General features: G+C 38.7%; 1 protein-coding gene and 1 long non-coding RNA gene across 3 annotated transcripts in view; one reads left to right on the forward strand and one right to left on the reverse strand.

Annotated features, from left to right (window-relative positions):
• Nucleotides 1-14,390, reverse strand: part of ICA1L (islet cell autoantigen 1 like) — an 82,263-nt gene extending 67,873 nt beyond the window's left edge. The window contains exon 1 of one of the 2 annotated variants that reach the window (XM_055345161.1): nucleotides 14,379-14,390. Coding sequence is in view for 1 of the 2 variants with exons in the window: in XM_055345160.1 (XP_055201135.1) it covers nucleotides 1,730-1,755 (26 nt within the window). In the remaining variant the exon portion in view is untranslated. Of the gene's footprint in view, nucleotides 1-1,729; nucleotides 1,798-14,378 lie in introns of those variants that run through there. The other variant, XM_055345160.1, reaches the window with a different exon arrangement.
• A 104-nt stretch (nucleotides 14,391-14,494) lies between these two features.
• Nucleotides 14,495-17,757, forward strand: LOC129522774 (uncharacterized). Its single transcript, XR_008666987.1, has 4 exons — nucleotides 14,495-14,785; nucleotides 17,026-17,128; nucleotides 17,419-17,549; nucleotides 17,642-17,757. It is a non-coding gene; the product is annotated as an uncharacterized LOC129522774 (long non-coding RNA).
• The last annotated feature ends 2,315 nt before the right edge of the window (nucleotides 17,758-20,072 follow it).

Here is a 20,072-nt window from a genome sequence, read left to right on the forward strand (position 1 = left end):
AGACTTTCTGTTTAAGAATTTACTATAGAAATATGATTTACTTACATCACCTTAATTATATCATTTCATAAAGAATATATGAATAGCATTTAAAATAGATTACTAGAGGGCAGCCCCGGTGACTCAGTAGTTTAGCACCACCTTCAGCCCAGGGTGTGATACTGGAGACCTGGGATCAAGTCCCATGTCGGGCTCCCTGCATGGAGCCTGCTTCTCCCTCTGCCTGTGTCTCTGCCTTTCTCTCTGTGTGTCTCTCATGAATGAATGAATGAATGAAGATGAATATGAAATAATAGTTTACTAGAAAACAAGACTTGAAAAATTTTGATGAAATCAGTAAGACCATTCAAACTATAAACAATATATTAAGACGGGTACCTGGCTGGTTCAGTCAATAGGGTGTCTGATCCTTGATCTTAGGGTCATGAGTTCAATACCCATGCTGGGTGTGGAGATTACTTAAAATTTTTTTAATTAAAAATAAATTTTTTAAAGTAAAAAGTAGAAAATAAAAATATTAAATAAAGGGGTGCCTGGCTGACTCAGTCAGCAGAGCATGCAATTCTCGATCTCTGAATCGTGAGTTCAAGCCCCACACTGGGTGTCAAGATTACTTAAAAAAATTTTTTTTAATCTTATACATTATATTAAGGAAAAGGAAGTAAACCAAAAGAAATATTTTTGAAAGAATGGCTAAAAAACTATATTTAAAATCCTTTTAACAGTTTAAAGTATCAATTACTAAATTCTTATGTTAAAATGATATTAAAGCTAATCTCCTTCAATCGGAGAAAGACAATTATCATAGTTTCACACATGAGGGGGGAAACTGAGTTGGGAAAAATTAGAGAGGAAGACAAACCATGAGAGATTCCTAACTCTGGGAAACAAAGAGTCGTAGAAGGGGAGGTGGGTGGGGGAATGGGGTAACTGGGTGACCGGCATTAAGGAGGGCACTTGATGGATTGAGCACTGAGTGTTATACTATAGGCTAGAAAACTGAATTTAAATTAAAAAAAAATAAAGCTAATCTCCTACGAAACTTAAGAATATTTCCAACTTCACTTCACTTCACTTCACTTCATATTTCAGGCCAACACTTCTTCCAGCCTTCTGTTATGCTCAACCTTCCCAAGTGCAGAGCCTCTCATATTATGAGGATCAAATGGAATAACACGCAAAATTTCTTTGAAAAGTATAGAGTTGTGAGGTGTCTGGCTGGCTTATTTGGTAGAGCATGCAACTCTTGATCTCAGGGTTGTGAGTTCATGTACCGCATTAGGAACAGAGCTTACTTAAAAAAATAAAGTTGTATACAAGTATAAGATGTTATTTTAATGATTACATACAGCCTATAAATAAACAAAAATATATAGGATGTAAATTTTTAAAACCTAAAACTTTTTACTTAACTGATTTTTAAATTTAAAATTTTAAAGCTCAACATTCCTGGAAGAGGTCATTCAGATATTAAAAAATAAGGTGCCCTGTTAAAAATGCAGATTCACCACATGCACTTACCTGCTTTCCCTTCCCTAATCCACTAAAATAACAGTAAAAGCATAAAACAGAAAAGTAAGCAATTAACTCATAAGTATAGGGAGAGTAAGTATAGTGACAAAGCAGATGAGAAACTTGAGTACATTTTTGGAGAAAAAGTTGTTACCTAAGCAACTAACAACTAATGCTAATAAGCAGTGAGTCAATTATCTTGCAGATAAAGACTCACCATTTGGAAGTGGAAGGAGGATTCATTGAAGTCTATATACAGCTGTCTGGACCCTGAGGCCCCTTCTATTCTATGCCACTCAATGAGAGTTGAGTAAATTGAAACAAGGAAGTTCTGGACTTCAGTAAGACAACACAGCAGAAGACTCGGCCTAAAAACAAAATGATAAAGTGAAAGCCTACATACAGAACTTTGAATGTCAAGTTCTTTTTCCATTCTTTGTTCACCAGTAGCAAAGCATTCTCTCTCTCTCTCTCACACACACACATACACACACACACACCTTTCCATTCCTCAGAAAGGACTGTAACATTCTTTTTTTCTGGAAAGAATTAAAAGCTTCAGAGAAAAGGCGTATGTCATTTGGACATCATAAAGGATCTTTGCCTATTTACTCTAGAGCAAAATTAGCCAGTTGACAAGCTCACTCATATATACAAAGCTTCTGATTAGTTTTGTTAGAGTCTTCCTCTTAAATATAAACAGAAAACCAAAGGTATCTGAGGGAAGTCTCCATCAAGAAAGACCTCTAACCTAAACCCACAAATAGGAAAAAGAAAATAGCTGAAGGAAATTAAGACAACATAGAAGGGAAACAAAACAAAACACAACCCTCTAACTAATATCCTCAAAAAGGAATAATAAAAGAATAAGGAAGGGTCCCTGGATGGCACAGTTGGTTGAGCATCTGATTATTGGTTTTGGCTCAGATCTTGATCTCAGAGTTGTGAGACTGAGCCATGTTGGGCTCTGAGCTCAGCATGGAGTCGCTGGAGATTCTTCTTCTCCCTCCGCTCCTCCCCCTTCTCAAACTCTATTTCTCTCTCTCAAATAAATAAATCTTAATTTAAAAAAAAATAAATCTGAATGTGAACCTTACTAGTTAAAACAGAATGGTACTGGCAGCAGAACAGACACAACAGTGGAATAAATGAAAATAAAATTCACAAAGAGACCCAAAAATATCAAAGAGTAGGTATATATATATGATCAATGTATTAATTTCCCATGGCTGCTGAGACAAATTATCACAAACTCGGTGGCATTAAAAAAACAGAAATTTATCATCTGAGTTCTGGAGGCCAGAAGTGTAAAATCAGGGTATCAGCAGGGCTGGATTCTCTGGGAGGCTTAGGAGAGATGCTTCCTTCTCTCCTCCAGGTACTGGTGACTGCTGGCAGTCCTTGACTAGTGTCAACATAACCCCAATCTCTGCCTCTGACTTCACACCTTGCCTTCTCCTCTGTGTATGTGCTTCAACTCCCTCTGCCTCTCTCTAAAATAAGGACACTTGTGATAGCATTTAGAATCTTCCCAGGTAATCCAGAATCATCTTACCTCAAGATCCATAACTCAATCACATCTGTAAAACTTTACCATACGAGGGGACATTCACAGATTGCAGGACTTAGGACTGGTTGTCTTTGGGGGTCACATTCAGCCCACTATAATCAATATAGCATTTCAAATCAGTAGGAAAGGGATATGTTATTCAATAACTATCATTGGACAATTAACTGTTTGAAAAAAAGTGATTCTTAGTCAATGTAAGGATGGCTAAAAATTTAATGTTAAAACCTTATAACAACATCATGTGAAAATACAGAATGTTTGATAAGTTTGGGGTCAGAAATCATTCTAACAGGATACCAGCACAGAAATCATGTAGTATATTGTTAAAAAATTTAAATTTATATAATAAAGGCACCATAAGCAAATCTTGAAAAGAAATAGCTGGACAAGGTAAGATATAAAGAAGAAAAATTTGATATTTTTAAATTAGAGAACTCATAACAGTGAAAATACAAACTCATCATTTGAAAGATGAAGACAAAAGAATAAGCAATTTAGAAAAGAACATCAAAAATCCAATGAATACACAGAAATGTTATTTAATCTCTTTTGTAACTCAAGAAGTACAAATGAAAAAAAAAAGGAAGTACAAATGAAAGAAAAATACGTTCATCTGTTAGATGAACAATGATTTAAAAGGTTAACAGCTTCTGGGAAAGATGAGGAAATGCATCCATGTTTGCATAATTCCTTTCAATGACCAAAATAGAACCAAAATTAGAGAAGGAAACCCCTGTGCAAAATAGTCACATCTCACAGCACTGATGCTAATGTATAAATTTCAGATACAATGAAGTTTGATTCATATTTAAAGCGGATATCCAAATCTGCCATGCATCTCATCTAACCTCAAAGAGATTCAGTTTTGGCAAATTGAGTGGGTCCTGAAGAACAATTCCAATAATCAATCACTAAAACATGAGTCCTTAAAGGCACAGTCCAGACTTATGGAGGAAGCAGACAGCATTCTACGCGGTACCTATCTCTCTAAGTACTTTAATACCTATCTCCCTCTTCTTTGCCTATTTCCTGGCAAAGAAGACTACTAAAAAAGGGATCATGATCATGATGTTTAAGGTGGGGGATGTTTATTTTCAATTCTTCTAGTTTCCACAAGGACAAAATTTCCATACACCTTCCTAGCCTCTTGCCCTATTACCCCTTAAGTGAGAAACATGACAAGTTCACCACTGGTCCATATTTTTTGATTGGGTAGAGCTAATTTATCAAAAATCCTAGGTAAGTATGTCTATTACAAAGACCCAAAGTTTCCCGTGGGCTGGAAAACGGACATATTAGAAGACCACCCATACTGTATCTTCCAACATTTCTCTCAACAATAAAGCTGATATTTTATCTCCATCTGCCTCAGCTTCTTTCACCTTATTTGAATTGGTTCCAATCTCAGGAGAGAACAAAAGAGCCTAGAGGTAGGGATGCCTGGGTGGCTCAGTGGTTTAGCGCCTGCTTTGGCCCAGGGCGTGATCCTGGAGACCCTGGATCAAGTCCCACGTCAGGCTCTCTGTATGGAGCCTGCTTCTCCCTCTGCCTGTGTCTTTGCCTTCTCTCTCTCTCTCTCTCTCTCTCTCTCTCTCTCTGTCTCTCATGAATAAATAAGTAAAATCTTAAAAAAAAATAAAAGAGCCAAGAGGCATTATGTATTGGGCTCCCTAAAACCTAGTTGCCATGACATTTTTAAGTTTTCCTTGCCAAGAGATGTCTGCAGAGAAACAAAACAGTAAGCTAGTGGTCAACCTTGTCAGCAAACTAAAGCAAAGCAGATCAATCAGAGATATATCAGCATTGATTTGCCTCTGGAATGAATGTTTAACATATGCTGTGGGAACCTGATTAGAGAGAGCATATGACAACTGTTGTCACCAAGCAGACAATTAAAGAAAAGAGATCACGACAATGTGTTCAGTCTCCTATCTTGGCCTCTAAGGCAGTTATTCCAATGGCTTATACCATTCCTGGGCAAAGAGTAGTCCAGAACACAACTGCCCTTTTCAACAATAAATAATATTAAAAAGTAGGACTGGCTGAAAAGGAGGACGGATCATAATATGGAAAAGAGAAAAATATGTACATTTGGAGAACTGCTTCATAAAATAGAATTTTAAAGAAAAACTTTGCATCAGATAAATAGAACATAACTCCACCAAACAGATTTTTTAAAAGAGCTGAAAGAAGCAAAAAATAAAAGGAAAAAAGAGAGAACATTACTTGAAATCATATTAGAAACAACTCCAAGTAGAATAGCTATTTCAGAAAAGCAAGTTAGTAATATGGATGACAAGCCAGAGAAAATCATTCAGGATGAACATGACAAAATAAAGGTGGTTAGATTCTAACAAAGAGGTCAGAACAAAGATGGTAGATTTGTAAGATAAGCCATTTAAATCTAACATAAGTAATATTCTTGGACAGAAAGGCAGACAATATGGAACAGCCAAAATATTCAAGGATATAGAGGTGAAAAACTAAAAGGTTTTTGTCATGTATCAGGAAAAATTAACAGGGAATAATCAAGATTTAAGATATATTATGGGATGTTGCCAAATTTTAAGGATAAAGAAAAGATGTTATTAGCATCTAGAAGAAACAGGGACGCTTACAAATTAATTTATGCTGGCCTCAGACATCTCTTCAGCACATTTAGACAATGGATAAAAGTGAGTACTGTGTACAATGTGAAGTGAAAAAGAATATGACATAGAATTTTCTACTTAGTGAAATATAATTTTAACATTTAATATTCCACTTAATGGATGTACTATAATTTACTAAAATGGTCTACTATTGACATATTTAAATTGTTTCTGGAATATTATTATTTAAACCATGCTGAATAGTAAGAATAAGCATATATATTATTTAAAATACATGCAAATTTGCCTATAAGATAAAATCCTGGAAGTATATTGGCTGAATCAAAGGGTATATGCATTTAAATTTTTCATTTTCCTAAACTGTCCTCCATAGAGATTGTACTGATTTTTTACTCCTACTAATAATGAGAGGAAAGTGCTTATTCACTGCAACTCAGCACACTGCTATTAAATTTCTGATCTTTTTAAATCTTATGGATAAAAATTATTTTATGGTAACCTAATAATTTGGAATTATCATATTTTTTAAAAGATTTATTTATTTGAGAGAGAGAGAGAGTATATGTGAGCAGGGGGAGAGGGAGAAGGAGAGGAAGAGAATCTCAAGCAGACTCCCCAATGGGTGTGGAGCCTGACATGGGGCTGGATCTCACAACACCAAGATCAAGACCTGGACCAAAACCAAGAGTCAGATGCTTAACCAACTGAGCCACCCAGGTGCCCCTATCTTACCATATTTCATCATGGAAAGATACCATCATTTGAAAGGTATACCATTATTTTACATAACTCTATATAAGAAAGAGTTACAAAGTAAACTATTTTTCAAATCTTCAATTTTGAAAAGTATAAAAATTGCAGATTTCAGAAATAATTTCAGAGATGTGAAAATATGAACAGGTGCTTCTTAGAATCAATGAGATATGACATATGAGGAAGACTGAGTATCTGGAAAGGTCTTTTAAATATGCAAGAATCAGGAATACAGCACACATAAATGTCTCCCCAGAACAAATAAAACAAAACAAATAAATTATTTGAAGCCACAATCCATACAACACATATGTCTTTAAAAATGAAGAATTTATAAAATGGAGAAATGGTGAAAAGGGTTAGCAATTAGCATTTAATTTGGTTAAATCTAAATGTGATTATAACGAACAAAACAGAATTGCTATAATTGTTAAAATAATAGGTACACGTATAAAAAATAAAAATTTGATGAAAATTACTGTGACAAAAATTGCAGAACATCTCATTAAAATGTTAGCAAAAACAAAAGTATTCTTCATCTTCATGATAAAGAGGCATTTAATAAAATTTAACATCCACTCTAAGATTTAACATCCTGTTTTTTTTTTTGTTTGTTTGTTTGTTTTTTATCTTTCAGGGGTACCTGGCTGGTTCCGTCAATAGAACATGTGACTCTTCATCTCAGCATTGTGAGTTCCAGCCCCACAGTGGGCATGGAGTATACTTAAAAAAAAAAAAAATCTTTCAATGAAATGGGAATATAGGTTTCTATTCTAATGCGGGAGGGGCTTAAGCACACATACACACAAACTCATACTTATTAAATACACATACAAAGGCCAGCATAGGGGCACCCGGGTGGCTCAGTGGTTGAGCATCTGCCTTCAGCCCAGGGCCTGATCCTGGAGACCCTGGATTGAGTCCCACGTTGAGCTCCCTGCATGGAGCCTGCTTCTCCCTCTGCCTATGTCTCTACCTCTCTCTGTCTCATGAATGAATAAATTTTTTAAAAAAGGCCACCATAATGCTTAATGGTAAAACACTAACAGCATTCCCATTAAAGCAAGGAATAACATTACAATATTAAGGAAGCCCACTATTACTCTGTTATTAGCATTGTTCTAGAAGTGCTGAATGATACAGTGAGACTAAAAAAAAAAAAAAATGAGGGGGGCGCCTGGGTGGCTCAGTGGTTGACTGTCTGCCTTTGGCTCAGGTGGTGATCCTGGGGTCCTGGGATCGAGTCCCACATTAGGCTCCCTACATGGAGTCTGCTTCTCTCTCTGCCTATGCCTCTGCCTCTCTGTGTCTCCCAGGAATAAATAAATTCTTTAAAAAAAATGAGGGATTAGTATTAAAATGGAGGGGTCTAAGCTATCATTTTACATGTGTCAATATACCCAAAACACTTAATTCACTGTGAAACTACTGGAAGTAATAAAATCTTTCATAAGGTAAGCTGGTTATAAAATTAGTATACAAAATTAAGCAGTTTTCCTACCAATTTCCCAAAAACCAATAGAAAATATAATGGAAGAAAAAAAAAACACATCTCTTAAAATTCTTAGGAACAAATTCAACACCAAATAACTTATATTAAGAAAACTTAAAACACTACTAGAACAGCAACACTTGGGTGGCTTAGTTGGTTAACTAGCTGACTCTTAATTTTGGATCAGGTCGTGATCTCAAGGTTGTGGGATGGAGCCCTGTGTCCAGCTCCACTCAGGGTGGAGTCAGTCCGCTTGTCCCTATCCCTCTGCTTTTTCCCCTGCTGGTGCTTTCTCTCTCTCTCTCTGTCTCAAATAAATAAATTCTTTTTTTTTTTTAACCCACACTACTAAAATAGAGAAAAGACTTTAAAATGATATGCCTTGTTCTCAGAAAGCAAGACAATAAAACGAAGAGCTCTTTTGTCTCTAAATTAATCTACACATTCAGTGTAATCTAAATCATTACCAAGAAGTTGTTTGCAATTCTTTTTAGAAGACAAATGGAATCTAAAATTCCCTGGGAAACAACTGTAAGAATACCATTAAAAAAATCTGGAAAATAAGAATAATATAAAAATAAGATAAGAGTAATAAAAATATTTTTAAGCAATATTAATTCAGTTAGTGTAATACTGGTCTTCCATTTCCACTTCAGAAAGTTGCAAGAGAATATTAACTCCATCCCAACAATGAGAATAAGCTAAATAACCTACAAAATTAAGCGTTTTCTTAAAGCCCACCAAGGACTGAGAATTCAGGAAAGCTAATGATCCAAAATCCAGAAAATGACTATCCCTACCTAGGACTGCAGAGACCCCTGGCTGCTTTCATCTTTGGCAGGGCAGCAGGAAGAGGAGGAGGTTGCTTCACAAAGTAATGGAGGGCAAAAGATAAGCAAACTGTATCTTTAAGTATCTTTAAGTCTTGAAACAAAGTTGGCCAAGAATTCTATATCCAATAAAAATATCCTTCAAAAATGAAAGCAAAATAAAATTTCAGACAAAGCTGAAAGAATTTGTGCCACACACAAATTCTGCACTACAAATGAATTGAAATATTCTTTACAGTGAAGGAAAATAACATATAGAAACTCAGTTCCACAGGAAGAGAGAAATCAAAAAGGGTAAGTAGGATTTCACTTTCAGCTGCTTCATTATTGGTGTATAGAAATGCAACAGACCTCTGTGCATTGATTTTACATCCTGTGACTTTGCTGGATTCCTGTACCAGTTCTAGCAATTTTTTGGTGGAGTCTTTCGGTCTTTCTATATAAATGTCATCTATGAAGAGTGAAAGTTTGACTTCCTTACTGATTGGATGCCCTTTCTTTTTTTTTTTTTTTTCTTTTATTTCTTTTTGGATGCCTCTGATTGCTGAGGTGAGGACTTCCCGTACAATGTCAAACAACAGTGGTGAGAGTGGACATTCTTGGCTTGTTCCTGACCTTAGGGGAAAAGCTGTTTTTCTTCATTGAGGATGATATTAGCTATGGATCTTTCATATATGGACTTTATAATGTTGAGGTATGTTCCTTCTATCCCTACTTTCTTGAGGATTTTTTTTTAATTTTTTTTTTGTTTTATTTATTTATGATAGGCACACAGTGAGAGAGAGAGAGGCAGAGACACAGGCAGAGGGAGAAGCAGGCTCCATACACCGGGAGCCCGACGTGGGATTCGATCCGGGGTCTCCAGGATCGCGCCCTGGGCCAAAGGCAGGCGCCAAACCGCTGCGCCACCCAGGGATCCCTCTTGAGGATTTTTAAAAAAATATTTTATTTACTTGAGAGACAGATATGGTGACAGAGACAATGAGAGAGAGCATGAGTGGGGAGGAGAGGGAGAAGCAGGTTCCCCACCAATCAGCAGGATGTGGGGCTCGATCCCAGGGCCCTGGGGTCAAGACTTGAGCTGAAGGCAGATGCTTAACTAAGCCACACAGGTGTCTCCTTTTATTTTATTTTTTTCAAAGACTTATTTGAGAGCACAAGCAGAGAGAAGAGAAAGTATTTTCTTGAGGATTTTTTTAAATCAAGAAACAATGGTATATTTTGTCAAATGCTTTTCTGCATCTATTGAGAGGATCATATGGTTCTTTGTTTTTTTAAGATTTTATTTATTTATTCATGAGAGACGCAGAGAGGTAGAAACATAGGCAGAGGGAAAAGCAGGCTCCCTGTGGGGACCCCAATGAGGGACTCCATCCCCAACACTGGATCATGCCCTGAACCAAAGGCAGATGCTTAACCACTGAGTCACCCAGATGCCCCAGGATCATGTGGTTCTTATCCTTTCTTTTATTAATGTGGTATATCACATGTATTGATTTGCAGATATCAAACCACCTCTGCAGACCAGGAATAAATCCCACTTGGTTGTGGTGAAAAGATGTGATATATATATATATATACACACACACACACACACACACACACACACACACACACACACACAAAACAGAATACTGCTCAGCCATCAAAAAGAAGGGAATCTGGCCATTTACAATGATATCATGAATGTAACTAAAGGATATTATGCTAAGTGAAATAAATCAGTCAGAGAAAGACAAATACCATAAGATTTCACTCTTTTGTACAATTTAAGAAACAAAATAGATGAACATAGGGGAAGGGAAGGAAAAATAAAGACAGGAACGCAGGGACGCGTGAGTGGCTCAGTGGTCAAGTGCATCTCCCTTTGGCTCAGGTGGTGATCCTGGGGTCCCCCACAGAGAGCCTGCTTCTCCCTCTGCTTGTGTCTCTGCCTCTCTTTCTGTCTCTCATGAATAAATAAATAAAATCTTAAAAAAAAAAAAGAAGGGAGGCAAATCATAAGAGACTCTTAACTATAGGGAACAAACTGAGGGTGCTCGAGGGTAGGTGGGTAGGGAAATGGGATAATTGGGTGATGGGCATTATGGAGGGTACTTGATGTAGTGAGCACTGGATGTTGTATGTAACTGATGAATCACTAAATTCTACCCCTGAAACTAATATTACACTGTATGTAAACTAACTTGAATTTAAATAAAATCTTGAAAGAACAAAAAAGGTAAATATGTTGATAAATACAAAGGAATTTTTGAACATTACGTATACACATGCATCTTTAAATTTCACTAAAAAATTGATTTCTTTAAATTAAAAGTAATAAAAATATAGGTCACATATAGAAGTAAAATGTGTAAGAGCACAAAAGGTAAGAAGATGGTAATTGCAAATATAAATGTAATAATATTCTTACACTGTTGATTAAGTACTAGAGTATCTTTGAAAATACGCTGTGATAAATTCAAGAAACATATGTAATCAATCTCTAGTACCACTGATAAAAAACATGAAGAGACAAAACTAAAAAATAGGAAAAGAAATATTTTTCTAATTATTCTAAAGAAGGCAAGGGAAGACAACCAAAGAGTAAATGAGAAAAATGGAAAAAAGAACACCACCACTGGCGGTATTAAGTAAGAATGATAAATCACTGACCTCTACCTCTGAAACCAGTAATACATTACATGTTAATTAATTGAATTTAAATTTAAAAAGAATATCAATATGCTTAATCTAAAACAGAAAAAAGTTTCAAAAATATCAATGGACCATATACCACTATTAGAACACAGAGATTGTTGTGAGACTGGATAAACACCTACAACCCAACTGTACGTAGTTTATAAGAAACACACTTTAAACATAAACACACAGATGAGTTAAAAGGAAAAGATAGCAAGAGGCAAACATTAAGCTTCTATTAATGTCAGAACAGGATTCTATTTAAAAAGTATTTTCAGGTATAGAATGGGCATTTCATAATGATAAAAGAGTCAATTTGGCAAAAAGACACAGCTATCTTAAAAGTGTATGTGACTAATAACACTACCAAATCATAAAGAAAAAAAACCTGACAGAACTGAAGGGAGAAATAGATAAATCTACAATTATACTTAGAGACTTGAGACTTAACACGTCTCCCAAAGTAACTGACAGAACAAGGAGACATTAAAAATGTGAAGATAAAAGGTTTGAGCAACACTCTCAACCAGCTTTACCTAACTGACATTTAGACCACTCCACCCACCACCAGTAGAATACAATTTTCCCTCAAGGGTAACTGGAGCATTCCCCAAGACAGACTATATATTATAAAACAATTAATAAAATTTGTACGAGAGACTGAACTGGTACCAAATACCAAAATGTATCAGATATAAAAGAGATGATATAAATTGTATTGTTTACACTGTCCAACTTTGTGATTAGGCAAAACAAAACAAAACAAAAAAACCCACCTCAATAAATTTAAAGGTACTGAAATCATACATGTTTTTTGACCACAACATTGCTAATTTAGGAATCAATAGCAATGATCTACCTAAAAAATCCTAAAATATTTGGAAATAAAAATAACATACCTAATAATAGATTAAAGAAATCACGGGGAAATTTTAAAATATTTTTAACTAAATGATGATGAAAACATTCCAAATTTGTGGTGTCTAGCTAAAGCATGCTTAGAGAAAACTTACAGCTTTAAATGCCTAAAAGGAAAAGAAGGTGTAAAAGCAATTATTTATGCTTCCACCTTAATAAGTCAAAAAAGGAGGAACAAATTAAACCCAAAGTAAAAGAATCAAAATGAAGGAGGAGAAATTTGTGAACAGAGAACAGGAAAACAGAGAAAATCAACAAAGTGAAAAAATTTAAATATAGAACATATCACACTATGAAATCACAAAGTTGGACGGTGTAAACAATAATTTATATCGTCTCTTTTATATCTGATACATTTTGGTATTTGGTACCAGTTCAGTCTCTGGTACAAATCTTATTAATTGTTTTATAATAAATATTTCTAATAAAAATGCGGTTTCCTAGTTTTTCCACCACTGTCACGTTGGCACCAATCTCATGTTTGCAGCTTTCTCACTTTGGACTGGCTGAGCTTTGAGCACCCATTTAACTCTAAAATTATAATGATTTGCCTGGCAATTATAATTATCGATAATTAGAGCAACGTCTTGCACAGAGTTGTTTCAATGGCTGGATGCACAATCCTTCTGCGCTATTAAATACAGAAATTTTGCAGAATACTGGCAATGTTGGACACAGATAAATATAAAACGATCAAAATTTTTTCATCACATAAAAAGTATATACGTACCAGTAGATGTTTCTTTGGCCAATACATGTGTAATTAACGTCCTACTAAAGGATGATGCACCTGTGGCTACTCCATAAATATTGATGTTAAGATGATGAAAGTAATATCGCCTTACAGTACGCTGCCTACGTCTAAACCAAAGCAATCAATGCATAAATGCTTAGAGAAATAAATGCTTAAGAGAAAATCCAAAACCGTAGATATAAACGTGATTTTCCCAATAAGCTATTTCATAGAGATTCTTAGTTTATAATGGGGTTTTTGCTCTGTGCATTATCATCTATTACATGAAAAATAATCCCACCCCCTCTCCTGGCAAACCCACAGCGTCACGGGGTGGTTGCCAGGTCGGATTTTTCCCCCTCTCCATCTTTCTCCAGAGCATCAGGTATCTGACCACTGACATCATCTGAGCGCCGGACCAGGTGATGCGCGTTCCCACCACCGGGTGGGTGCACGGCCGCGGGATGTGCGCGCCGAACGCCTCGGGCGCTCGGCCTTTCTGCAGTTCGCCTCAAACCGCACACTGATTAAGGGTTTTTTTGTTTTGTTTTGTTTTTCTTTTTAAAAAGATTTTACTTATTCATGAGAAACAGAGAGAGAGAGAGAGAGAGAGAGAGAGAGAGAGAGAGAGAGAGGCAGAGGCACAGGCAGAGGTTGAAGCAGGCCCCCTGCAGGGAGCCTGACGCGGGACTCGACTCCGGGTCTCCGGGGTCACGCCCTGGGCAGCTGAGCCACCGGGGCTGGCCCTCAGGTTTTTTTTTTACCCAAACGCTTGCCACTTCGTTTCTAGAGAAGGCATTTCCATTACAAAATAATGACATAAAAACAAACACAACAGAAAGGGGGGGGGGGGAAGAGGCGAGCCGCAAGGCACCTGAAGGCCGTGACCGTCCACCTCAGGGGGAGGCGACCTCCACCTCGGCGAGAAGCCACCCCCAGCAAGCGGGCCCGGGGCGGGGGCCGGGGCCGGGCGAGCCCTCCCGCCCTGAAGGGGCCCAAGGGCCGCCGGACACGGCTCCTGGGCCGTCCTGCTCCCGGGGAGCTCGGGCCGGGGCGCCGTCCGGAGGGAGGCCGCGGGCGCCGGCGAGGCCCCGAGAGACCGCGTGTGCGCGTGGCGGGCGCCTCCCGCCCCGCCTCCACCTCGGGGCGTCGCCACGGGAACCCAGCGTTTTGGCCTCCGGCAGCCGGGAGGCCGGGGGAGGGCGCGGCCCGCCGCCCGGAGGGAGGAAGGAGGGAGCGGGGGAGGGGGGGAGGGGGGCCGAGGCCGCACTCTCACCGCGACGCTGCAGCCGCGACGCGCCGGTCCTCCGCCACCTCGGGCCGCGCTCGGCTGCGCGGAGGCCGGTCCCGGCGCCCGTCCCCGTCCCCGCCGCCGCCGCCGCCGCCCGCGAGCCCCGAGACGCCGCCGGGCCCCTCCCGCAGCCCGTGCCCCTCCGCACCCGTGCGTGGAGGTGTCGGGCTCCGGCTGCGGGCGGCGGGAGATTTAAACCCGGCGGCCTGGCGCGCGCGGCGTCTCGGCCCGGCGTCCGCGTTCTCGCCCTCTCGGGCCCTCGGTCGGTTTGGGGATCGACTCCGGGACCCATTCCGGTCCTCCTTCGCCAGATTCCGGGTTATTAACAAACACCGCAGCGCTCAGAGCATCGGAGTGAAGGAACTGAGCGTGAGACCTCTGAGGCGTTCCAGGTTTCCTTTTCCAAGCCCGGTGCCCCAGCCCAGGGGGGCGGGGGGGGTCCCCCAGCTCCTCCAGGCCGCCCCTCCCCGCCCCGCACCTGCAGGCCCCTCCGGGGCCGCCCCGACCTGGCGCTGAGCTCCCGAGCCTCAGGCATTCCGGAGTCCGCGCCAGTGCCGCACGCGGTGACCGTTCACGTGCTGCATTGAACTCTCCTCTTAAAGAGGATTAAGTTAATAACTGTTAATAACTGACCTCAGATGCACATATGCATAACCATAACTTGTCGTAAATGAGGTCTTCGAGAGTAGAAGGCAAAAATGGAAACTAAGAACTTAATTTTTTTTTTTAATGGGAAACAAGGCAAAAGTAAATTGTTACTGGTGGAAGAGAATTTAAATTCAAAGAACTTTCTTTTTAAAGATGACTCCGAATATCCTATCACTTTACTGAAGCTTTGCAAAATACGAATTATAACTGTGACATAGGCTATTAAGCTTGCACTCCAGGTGGTAACTCTAATAAGTTTGTAAAATGTGGAAGATGGAGTGAGTTTCTAGAATATTGCTACAAAGTACTTACCTTAAAAACCTGAAACAAGTAGTTTGTTGTTTTTTTTTTAAAGATTTTTTTTTGGGGGGGGGAGACACATAGAGGCAGAGACACAAGCAGAGGGAGAAGCAGGCTCCATGCAGGGAGCCCAACGTGGGACTTGATCCTGGGTTTCCAGGAACACGCTCTGAGCTGAAGGCAGATGCTTAACCACTGAGCCACCCAGGCAAACCAAAAGAAGTAGTTTTAGAATAGGATAAAGAATAGGGTATCACTGAGACATCATGTATGAGAGGAAAGGGTTTATTCCAGAGGCAGCCAAAGAAAGAGATAAAAGGGCATGCTTTAAATCTAGAAGGGGGAGGGATTTTTTTTTTTTTAAATAAAAGGGTCGGGGTTACACATATATTGATGAAAAGGAAGAGGGAAATTTATGGTTTTTCATGAGGAAAGATGGAGCATGCTTACTGAGCAAACATGTAACATACATCCCATATTCACTTGTGGTGGAGACTTAAAATGAGGCAAAGTCCAGCACCTGCTGTCAGGGATCTTAGGACAAGGAAAGGGGCTATGGGCATGCTCCAGGAGAGCCCAGATAAACTGGAGGGGGTCTTGGGCTCATTATCTAGGGTGAGAAAGACCGGGCTTTCTGTTCATAGGCTGGAACCCTATCAGTGACTTCTAGCCTAGCTCTCCCTAGTGGATTTGTTAGTGGGGTCTGGAAACACACAATAGCTGGTTAGGGAGAAACAGGCCTCTGAAAAACAAGCTTTAGATTTCTGGTTAATTTTCACCTCGTTAACCCTAGGGATCACATCTCGGAGTCCACAGCTTTTCTCAGGTTCTCCAAGTCTAAATCCTTGGAAGGGAAAGAATTAGCATTTGGCAAATGAAGAGGACTGCTGTACTTCCTCAGATCTTTCCTGACTCACTCATACTAAGTTTAGCATCCCTCCTAAGGACATATTTCTACTCTCAACAATTGTAATTTTCTTTCTGCCTGTCTTCCCCATTGGATGCTGAGCTCCTCCAAAGTAAAATATTTATGCATTTCAGTAGCTGAGTCTTCAAGAGTAATACATACTGCATTCTGAATGTTTATTCAATAAGTGAACAGAAGGAAAGACAGCTAATTGACAACTGAAGGATACTGTATAAAATACCTAAAAAGAACTGAACACCTTTCTTCCTAAAGAATAAATGACTCTAATGTGGCAAGAAAATGACTTTCAGAATGTTACCATGCATGATATGTTAAGTTTTTTGGGATATTTTGGAAAATGCTTGTTCCAATAGGATAAAGTTTAATTCAAGAGAATATTAAACTAGTATGTTTCTTCAGCTCAATCTGAGGCAGATAAAGAAAGGCACTCCAAGAAATACACCAGAAAGTCAGAGTACTGGGATCCCTGGGTGGCGCAGCGGTTTAGCGCCTGCCTTTGGCCCAGGGTGCGATCCTGGAGACCCAGGATCGAATCCCACGTCGGGCTCCCGGTGCATGGAGCCTGCTTCTCCCTCTGCCTGTGTCTCTGCCTCTCTCTATCTGTGTGACTGTCATAAAAAAAAAAAAAAAAAGTCAGAGTACTGACTGTGGGCAAGGCCTGTTGGTTTTGTTTACTTAACTGGAGAAAATAAAAGATACACAATGTCTCCAAGTCACCATAAAATGTAGCATTTACACATCACATTTCCTTCACAGGTCACTCCAGAAAGTGGGCAAGTGGAGGCGGTTTAAGAATGGTTTCAGCAAACACGGTGGAGCTACTGACGCTCCTGGGCAAGAATCAGGCTTTCTTAATCAGGTATTTGATAAATGTTTATAGAATGAATTAGTAATCTTCCATTAGCTGTTGGATTGATTAAAAATATATATTTAAATGCCTTTAGCCCCTTAACAGAAAATGAGGCTCCCAAAGTAGTTAAAATTTAGTATCTCTAAATGGGCTTTTTTAGAAAACAAAAGAATTTAACACTATTCCAATACTTTTATATGGGAAGATGTTTCATCTAGAAGTGCGAATATTTTTAGAAGTGCTATTTAATTTTATATCAACAGATTTATCTTAATAGAAAGTGCTTTCCTCCACTGTAGGCTTCTACAAGTGAACTAGAAGACCATTAGATGACTTGGGATGTCACTTGGGAGCTTTGAGAGGCTCCACAAATCTGGGATCCCAGAACAATAAACAGCAATGATCTTTTGCACTATCAAGCAGACCTCTGGTGAGTCTCCTAAATAAAACTTCAATTGGTATTTAAACTTCAATTGGTATACTAAGAATTCTATGCTTTTGTACTATTTTACTCTTATTAAGGATCAGGGATCTACTGAACCTGATATCGTGGAAATAGCTCCATTTCTTCAAGGTGTTCCAGTTTCCTTTTCATCTGTTTGACCTTATCAAGGAAATCAGAAGTAACAGGTCAGTGGCTGTTAGTGAGGGTATGGAAAGCTATCTTCCCAGATGCTTACACTATTACTCACTTACAAATGGCAAGCTAAACATGCTTTCTCCCATATTGCATTTTTGTTGATTTAAGGCTAGAATTAGAGACAGCATCATTAGGATGATTTTTTTTTAATGTGAAATGCTATAGACCTATAAAAAAAGTATTTCCCTTTTTGGTTGTTTCCCCCTGAAACAACCACTGGGCTTAATTTGGTATTACTACTAATTCCCTGGCATGTTGTCTATTTTTACTAACTTTCCATATCCATATAATTGTTTGACATGTTTCTCAACTCAGATTGTACCTAACAGGATCATTTCTCTGTATCTTTAATTACTCTGAGGCATGTGTCCTATCTCCATCATTAATTGGCTGTACACCTTCATACAAGGTATTTAAGCTGTCTGGATTGTCGTTTCCTTTAATAACATGAATAATGTAATAATTCAAATGATATGAATAACAGGATAATTTCTAAAGTTGCCTTCTGCTTATATGCAATTCCCATATGAAAAGAAATAGTCTTTAAAGAACACATATATTATTATGCTAATACATTTAGTGGTATACTAAAATTGAAATTTATTTTAAAGGCAAGAACATGCAAAGCTGAACATAACATTATGGTCATTTGGTACCAATAAATGCCACAGAAATTTATATATAGCCTTTCTTTTATGTAGGTGAAGACATAAACTTATTCACATTTATAAAAATATCATTCTTATGGATGACCTAATCATTAGCAGAATATATATGTAGTATTTAGAGCTTGAGCTCTAGACTCAGATACATCCAAATTCAAATCCTGACTTATTTATTGGCTACATGAAATCTGGTCAAATGACTCGACCCCTCTAACACACATATTCCTCTTTTAAAATAAAGATCATTGGGGGATCCCTGGGTAGCTCAATGGTTTAGCACCTGCCTTTGGCCCAGGGCATGATCCTGGAATCCCAGGATCAGGTCCCACATCGGGCTTCCTGCGTGGAGCTTGTTTCTCCCTCTGCCTGTGTCTCTGCCTCTCTCTCTCTCTCTCTGTGTCTCTCATGAATAAATAAATAAAATCTTAAAAAAAAAAAAAAGAAAAAAGAAAATCTTGAAAAAAAAAGTAAAATAAAGATCACTTAGTCATTTTATTTTTTTATTTAAAAAAAATTTTTTTTAATTTATTTATGATAGTCACAGAGAGAGAGAGAGAGGCAGAGACACAGGCAGAGGGAGAAGCAGGCTCCATGCACCGGGAGCCCGACGTGGGATTCGATCCGGGGTCTCCAGGATCGCGCCCTGGGCCAAAGGCAGGCGCCAAACTGCTGCGCCACCCAGGGATCCCTCACTTAGTCATTTTAATATCAAAGGATTGCTATGGTAGGATACAGGTGGATTTGGTGGTTTTGTGTGTGTGTGTGTGTGTGTGTGTGTGTGTGTGTGTGTGTGTTTGCCATTTTAATAGACACTACCAGTAAATAATTTACTTCTTCAAATCTGTGGATATCAGTAGATACTTTAACAAAGATAGCCTATCTAGCCCTATTAAGCAACCCCCAAATTCTACTAAGTTATGTTAAAAGATGTATCTAGCTTAAAATCAAAACCACAAGAAATATCAAGTTTTGGCAAGGATGTAGAGAAAAAGGAACCCTCTTGCACTGTTGGTACGAATACAAGCTGGTGCAGTCACTGTGGAAACTTGTATGGTGGTTCCTCAAAAAGTTAAAAATGGACCTACCCGACAATTCAGTAATCACAATACTGGTATTTAACCCCAAAATACAAAAACCCTAATTCAAAGGGATACATGCAACCCCTATGTTGATTGCAGCATTATTTACAATAGCTAAACTATGGAAAGAGCCCAAATGTCCATCAGTAGGTGAATGGACGTAGTATGTATACACAATGGAATATTATTTAGCCATAAAAAGAATTAAATCTTGCCATTTGCAATGACATGGATGAAGCTGGAGTATAATGCTTAAGTTAAATAACTCAGAGAAAGACAAATACTATATGATTTCATTCATGTGGAATTTAAGAAACAAGCAAAGGAAAAAAGACAAACAAAGGAACAGCCTCTTAACTATACAGAACTGATGGTTACCAGAGGGGAGGTGGATGGGGAGTATGGGTGAAATAGCTGATGGGGATTAAGGAGTACACTTGCTATGATGAGCACTGGGTGATGTACAGAATCAGTACAATCAGTGTTGTTGAATCAGATTGTACAACTGAAATTAATACAACACTGTTAACTATATTGGCATTAAAATGAAAATCTTAAAAAAAAGATAA

The sequence above is a fragment of the Nyctereutes procyonoides genome, unplaced genomic scaffold, assembly GCF_905146905.1.
Source record: "Nyctereutes procyonoides isolate TBG_1078 unplaced genomic scaffold, NYPRO_anot_genome, whole genome shotgun sequence".
In the NCBI taxonomy this organism is placed as follows: Eukaryota; Metazoa; Chordata; class Mammalia; order Carnivora; family Canidae; genus Nyctereutes; species Nyctereutes procyonoides.